Source organism: Micropterus dolomieu, linkage group LG10 (genome assembly GCF_021292245.1).
Source record: "Micropterus dolomieu isolate WLL.071019.BEF.003 ecotype Adirondacks linkage group LG10, ASM2129224v1, whole genome shotgun sequence".
NCBI classification, from domain to species: domain Eukaryota; kingdom Metazoa; phylum Chordata; class Actinopteri; order Centrarchiformes; family Centrarchidae; genus Micropterus; species Micropterus dolomieu.
In genome coordinates, this window is record NC_060159.1 from 29,569,454 (window position 1) to 29,576,104 (window position 6,651).

Consider the following 6,651-nt stretch of genomic DNA (forward strand, 5'->3'; position numbering starts at 1 on the left):
ACTACTACTGCTGCTACTACTGCTACTGCTAGCACTACTACTGCTGCTAGGACTACTACTGCTACTACTGCTACTGCTAGGATTACTACTACTGCTACTGCTGCTGCTACTACTGCTGCTGCTACTACTGCTGCTGCTGCTGCTGCTGCTGCTGCTACTACTGCTGCTGCTGCTACTACTGCTACTACTGCTACTGCTAGGACTACTACTGCTAGGACTACTACTGCTACTACTACTGCTACTACTACTGCTACTACTGCTACTGCTACTGCTACTGCTGCTAAGACTACTACTGCTGCTACTACTACTGCTGCTACTGCTGCTACTGCTGCTAAGACTACTACTGCTGCTACTGCTGCTACTGCTGCTAAGACTACTACTGCTGCTAAGACTACTACTGCTGCTACTGCTGCTAAGACTACTACTGCTGCTAAGACTACTACTGCTGCTACTGCTGATAAGACTACTACTGCTGCTACTGCTGCTAAGACTACTACTGCTGCTACTGCTGATAAGACTACTACTGCTGCTACTGCTGCTACTGCTGATAAGACTACTACTGCTGCTACTGCTGCTAAGACTACTACTGCTGCTAAGACTACTACTGCTGCTACTGCTGCTAAGACTACTACTGCTGCTACTGCTGCTAAGACTACTACTGCTGCTACTGCTACTGCTGATAAGACTACTACTGCTGCTACTGCTACTACTGCTACTGCTAGGACTACTACTGCTGCTACTACTGCTACTGCTTGAGTACTACTAGTCTACTGCTACCGGGCCCTGGTGCGTGATAACTGATAATGGTGTTATTGATCTTTCATTCTGATGTACTGCAGTACCTGGTGATGGATTACTACGTGGGGGGGGACCTGCTGACTCTGCTCAGTAAGTTTGAGGATCGTCTTCCAGAAGACATGTCAAAGTTCTACGTTGCTGAGATGGTGCTCGCCATCCACTCCATCCACCAGCAGCACTACATCCACAGGTACACTGGTTTCAGTTGTTACAGTGATTACACTGTTGGACAAGTTACAGCGGTTACACTAGTTATAGTGGTTGCACTGGTTACAGTGGACACACTGTTGGACAAGTTACAGCGGTTACACTAGTTATAGTGGTTTCAGTCATTACAGTGGTTACACTGGTTACAGTGGACACACTGTTGGATAAGTTACACTGGTTATAGTGGTTTCGGTCGTTACAGTGGTTACACTAGTTACAGTGGTTACAGTCGTTACAGTGGACACACTGTTGGACAAGTTACACTAGTTATAATGGTTTCAGTCATTACAGTGGTTACACTGGTAACACTGTTGGACAAGTTACAATGGTTTCAGTCGTTACAGTGGTTACCCTGGTTTCAGTGGTTATACTGTTGGACAGGTTACAGTGGTTACACTGGTTAAAGTGGTTTCAGTGTTACACTGGTTACAGTGGACACACTGTTGGACAAGTTACACTGGTTACAGTGGTTACACTAGTTATAGTGGTTTCAGTCATTACAGTGGTTACACTGTTGGACAAGTTACACTGGTTACAGTGGTTACACTGGTTATAGTGGTTACACTAGTTAAACTAGTTACACTGGTTACACTGGTGCGAACGCGGAGGCGTGGTGACAGACGTTTGGTTGAACGTGACAGTAGCAGCTTGTTACCATGGTAACGCAACACTGTGAGTGTGTCACAGGAAGTAGCTCTTCCTGGCAGCAGTGTCTTCTGGGAAATGTAGTAATGTCCTGTCCGACTTAGCCTCCACCTTCCTGTGCAGAAACTGCTCGGCTACGTCTCTATTCCAGTTCTTACACTCTGGGCTGCGTTCCCTTCCGGTCTGCAGACTGAGTCTCTTCTTCTTCTTCTTCTTCTTCTTCAACCGACGGCCCAGAAGAAGAAGAAGAAGGCGGAGAAGTGCAGCTCTGACCTCCTTTCTGTCTCTGACCTGTTTCCAGATTTGGTCTGACTGCCTGAATGTGTTTGTGTGTCACAGAGACATTAAACCAGACAACGTCCTGCTGGACGTGAACGGCCACATCCGCCTGGCGGACTTCGGATCCTGTCTGCGTATGATGGAGGACGGCACGGTAACACAAACACACCAGGGTCACATTTCATTGGTTCGGTCTGAAAGAGTCCTGCAGGTACAGATGTGCTGGTCTCGCTGCAGGTGCAGTCCTCTGTGGCGGTGGGCACTCCGGACTACATCTCCCCAGAGATCCTGCAGGCGATGGAGGACGGGATGGGCCGCTACGGACCGGAGTGTGACTGGTGGTCTCTGGGGGTCTGCGTGTACGAGATGCTGTACGGGGAAACGCCGTTCTACGCCGAGTCGCTGGTGGAAACCTACGGCAAGATCATGAACCATGAGGTCAGAACCAGAACCCCCTGGACCCCTCTGATCCAGTTAAGATCCCGGTTCCCATGGTTAAAGTTAAATCCCTTCTTTCAGTGGTCACAGAAACAATCAAGCTGCTGAGACACATGATCAGCTGGTGCAGGTCCGTCTCCAGACTCCCGTCCTACTTCCTCCTTTCTAAATCTGAACCGGTCTCTGTGGACCAGCTGCTGTCCTGTTTTCTGTCTCATCATCCCTCTGCCCGTCTCTCCGTCCTCTTTACTGTCCCAGTGTCTTCCTCTCACTGTAGTTCTTCTTCTGTGGTTTCTCAGGAGCGTTTCCAGTTCCCCTCCCATGTGACCGACGTGTCCGAGGACGCCAAAGACCTGATCCAGCGCCTCCTTTGCTCGAGGGAACGTCGCCTGGGTCTAAACGGGATCTCCGACTTCAAGAGCCACCCGTTCTTCAGCGGCATCGACTGGGACAACATCCGGTCCGCCGAGGCGCCCTACATCCCCGACGTGTCCTCGCCCACCGACACCTCCAACTTTGACGTAGACGACGACGTCCTTAAGAACCCGGTGAGAACAAGTCCACATCCTGAGGACCCTGTGACATACAGGAGTCTCAACCTGCTGTAAACTAACCTTCCTCACAGTCCTCAGGTCCCAGGTACACACTAAAACTGCCCGTCCCTGCCTCCAGAGGGCGCCGCCACTTCAGAACGGCGCTGATAAGAACACTGAGAGCAAAGATAACATCAACATGTTTCAGCTCAGACAGGCGAAACCGGGCGGGGGCGGGCGGGGGCGGGGGGGCCTGGCCGCAGGATGTAACGTAAAGAACAGACATACGAAGAGCCACCACCGCCAGTCAGGATCTGCCCGGGTCTTCTCCAGGGTCCTCGTCTCATATGAAGAGTCAGCCGGAGGGTTGTGGGCAGCGCTGCCTCACACCTTCACTATATATCTGCAGCCTGGACCCAAACCAGCTCCCGGGGCCACAACAACAGTTTAAATAAAACGTCCTCATGAAAGTCTCATCGACGGCGTCAACTTGTGTCTCGAAGGTGAGTTTGTCATCTAGAGCCCGGCCGATACGGGATTTTAGGTCTGATACCGGCCGATGTTGTTTTCCCCTCGTTTTAAGAGAAGCACGACGTAAACATTGTCCGTCACATTTGTTATGTTCAGACCTCACCGAGATGACACAATGCAGTATAAGGAGGAAGTTATTTATTGTTATAAATAGTACTTTGACCAAAAGTACAACAAAATATATCAAGTTTAATCGTTCATTAACGTCGGCCTCCACATCCTGCCGTGGCCGGAGAGGTTAGCGAGTCTGGGATGAATGTTTCAGGAGAGGAGAAGCGATGACGGCTATTTATTATCTGAGTCATGTAACTGACGTGACAAAAGACCAACTCACCGTGAACACTGCGCTACCAGGAGCTCCTCCGGTCAGCTGGTGTTCTGTTCTGGGGTGCTGCAGTGTTGGTAAGCGAGGAGCTGCAGGGCGCTCTCCGGTTCCCTTCGTCAACGGTAAAGACTCAGTGTGAACAGACTAAAACAGTCCGGAGCTGCTTCACCACAAAACACCGAAACCAAGAACTGAACAACTAAACTGGATCTGAACGGCGATACGCTCTTATTCTGAAATGCTCACAGAGAGCACAAATGAACGGCACGCCAGCAGCGTGGGGCTGAACGCCGCTGACGCCGGGCCGAGGGCGGACAGAACCACGACGGCGTGTCGGCTCTGCCGGCGCCATCATCCCACACATTCTTCTCTGGGTTGTTGTTGTGAAATGACTGGTTAGGAGGACCGTAAGAGGAGGGATCTCAGGACCGGGGTCTGCTCTGGCCTTCACGTGTCCACATGTTAGAAGGGTCCAGAATGAAGGTCTGGTCTGACGGAGTGTCTTTCCTGCAGGAGATCAGCCCTTCCATGTCCCAGACCGGTTTCACCGGGCAGCACCTCCCCTTCGTGGGCTTCACCTACACCACCGGCAGCTGCTTCGCCGACCACGGCTCCGTCAGGCCGGCGGGGCCCGGCCTGATCCGGGAGGAGGGGGCGGGAGGAGGGCTGGAGGTGGAGGCGTTTGAGAGGAGGATTCGCCGCCTGGAGCAGGAGAAACAGGAGCTGAACCGCAAACTGCAGGGTGAGACACGCTTTAAAGGCTTTAAACCAGCACAGGCTGGACCTGGACCTGAACCTGAACCCTGTGTCCCCAGAGTCCACCCAGGCCCTGCAGGCTCCGGCCCGAGGAGGAACCCTGACCCGGGACAAAGAGATCAAGAAGCTGAACGAGGAGATCGAACGACTGAAGAAGAAGCTGGCAGGTCAGAGTGACAGGAGTACTACAAAGAGTACTGATAGGAGGAGTATTGCTAGGTGTACTACTAGTTACTACTACTACTGCAGTAGGAGTAGTAGTGATAGTATTAGTGATAGTAATAGTGATATAAGTACTGCAGTAAGAGTAGTAGTGATAGTAAAGCAGTAGGAGTAAAAGTGATAGTAGTAGTGATAGTACTGCAGTAGGAGTAGAAGTGATAGTAGTAGTGATAGCAGTACTACAGTTGTAGTAGCACTAATGTCTTCAGCACCTTCAGGTGAGTAAGCCCCGCCCCTCTGCTGTGACAGACTCTGATAGGTTGGAGCACCAGCTGGAGGAGGCGGTCACACTCAGACAGGACTACGAGAGCTCTGCCTCCAAGCTGAAGACCCTGGAGAGACAGGTGAAGACACTGAGACAGGAGAAGGACGACGTCCACAAGGTACTGGTCTCTCTTGTCTCTGGTCTCTCTAGTGTCTCGTCTCACTGGTCTCTATTGTCTGTGGTCGTAGTATTGCAGTAGTCGTATTGCTGACTCAGCTGTCCTTCTCCTTTCCTCTGAGACTCATCTGTCCTCCTCCCGTCCTCTTGAGACTCACCTGTCCCCCTCCTGTCCTCCTCCCGTCCTGAGACTCACCTGTCCCCCTCCCGTCCTCCTCCTGTCTTCTGAGACTCACCTGTCCTCCTTCTGTCTTCTGAGACTCACCTGTCTTCCTCCCGTCCTCTGTGACTCACCTGTCCTCCTCCCGTCCTCTTGAGACTCACCTGTCCTCCTCCTGTCCTCCTCCCGTCCTCTGAGACTCACCTGTCCTCCTCCCGTCCTCTGAGACTCACCTGTCCTCCTCCCGTCCTCTGAGACTCTCCTGTCCTCCTCCCGTCCTCTTGTGACTCACCTGTCCTCTGAGACTCACCTGTCCTCCTCCTTTCCTCTTGAGACTCACCTGTCCTCCTCCCGTTCTCTGAAACTCACCTGTCCTCCTCCCGTCCTCTGAAACTCACCTGTCCTCCTCCGTCCTCTGAAACTCACCTGTCCTCCTCCTGTCCTCTTGAGACTCACCTGTCCTCCTCCTGTCCTCCTCCCGTCCTGAGACTCACCTGTCCTCCTCCCGTCCTCTTGACTCACCTGTCCTCCCATCCTCTTCACTCACCTGTCCTCCTCCTCCTCCTGTCCTCCTCTGAGACTCACGTGTCTTCCTCCCGTCCTCTGTGACTCACCTGTCCTCCTCCTGTCCTCTTGAGTCTCACCTGTCCTCCTCCTGTCCTCCTCCCGTCCTGAGACTCACCTGTCCTCCTCCTGTCCTCTGAGACTCTCCTGTCCTCCTCCTGTCCTCTGAGACTCACCTGTCCTCCTCCCGTCCTCTTGACTCACCTGTCCTCCTCCCGTCCTCTTGACTCACCTGTCCTCCTCCCGTCCTCTTGAGACTCACCTGTCCTCTTCCCGTCCTCTGAGATTCTCCTGTCCTCCTCCCGTCCTCTTGAGACTCACCTGTCCTCCTCCCGTCCTCTTGAGACTCACCTGTCCTCCTCCCGTCCTCTGAGATTCTCCTGTCCTCCTCCCGTCCTCTTGAGACTCTCCTGTCCTCCTCCTGTCCTCCTCCCGTCCTGAGACTCTCCTGTCCTCCTCCTGTCCTCTTGAGACTCACCTGTCCTCCTCCCGTCCTCTGAGACTCACCTGTCCTCCTCTTGTCCTCTTGAGACTCACCTGTCCTCCTCCTGTCCTCTTGAGACTCACCTGTCCTCCTCCCGTCCTCTGAGACTCTCCTGTCCTCCTCCTGTCCTCCTCCCGTCCTGAGACTCTCCTGTCCTCCTCCTGTCCTCTTGAGACTCACCTGTCCTCCTCCCGTCCTCTGAGACTCACCTGTCCTCCTCTTGTCCTCTTGAGACTCACCTGTCCTCCTCTTGTCCTCTTGAGACTCACCTGTCCTCCTCTTGTCCTCTTGAGACTCTCCTGTCCTCCTCTTGTCCTCTTGAGACTC

General features: G+C 53.0%; 1 protein-coding gene across 3 annotated transcripts in view; it reads left to right on the forward strand.

Moving 5' to 3' along the window:
* The window catches only part of cdc42bpb (CDC42 binding protein kinase beta (DMPK-like)), a 49,021-nt gene that overhangs the window by 12,648 nt on the left and 29,722 nt on the right, over positions 1 to 6,651 (forward strand). For all 3 annotated transcript variants that reach the window (XM_046060768.1, XM_046060770.1, XM_046060769.1), the window contains exons 5-11: positions 840 to 988; positions 1,990 to 2,083; positions 2,167 to 2,367; positions 2,667 to 2,915; positions 4,270 to 4,498; positions 4,572 to 4,679; positions 4,984 to 5,117. In XM_046060768.1, coding sequence (XP_045916724.1) covers positions 840 to 988; positions 1,990 to 2,083; positions 2,167 to 2,367; positions 2,667 to 2,915; positions 4,270 to 4,498; positions 4,572 to 4,679; positions 4,984 to 5,117 — 1,164 coding nt within the window. The remainder of the gene's footprint in view (positions 1 to 839; positions 989 to 1,989; positions 2,084 to 2,166; positions 2,368 to 2,666; positions 2,916 to 4,269; positions 4,499 to 4,571; positions 4,680 to 4,983; positions 5,118 to 6,651) is intronic.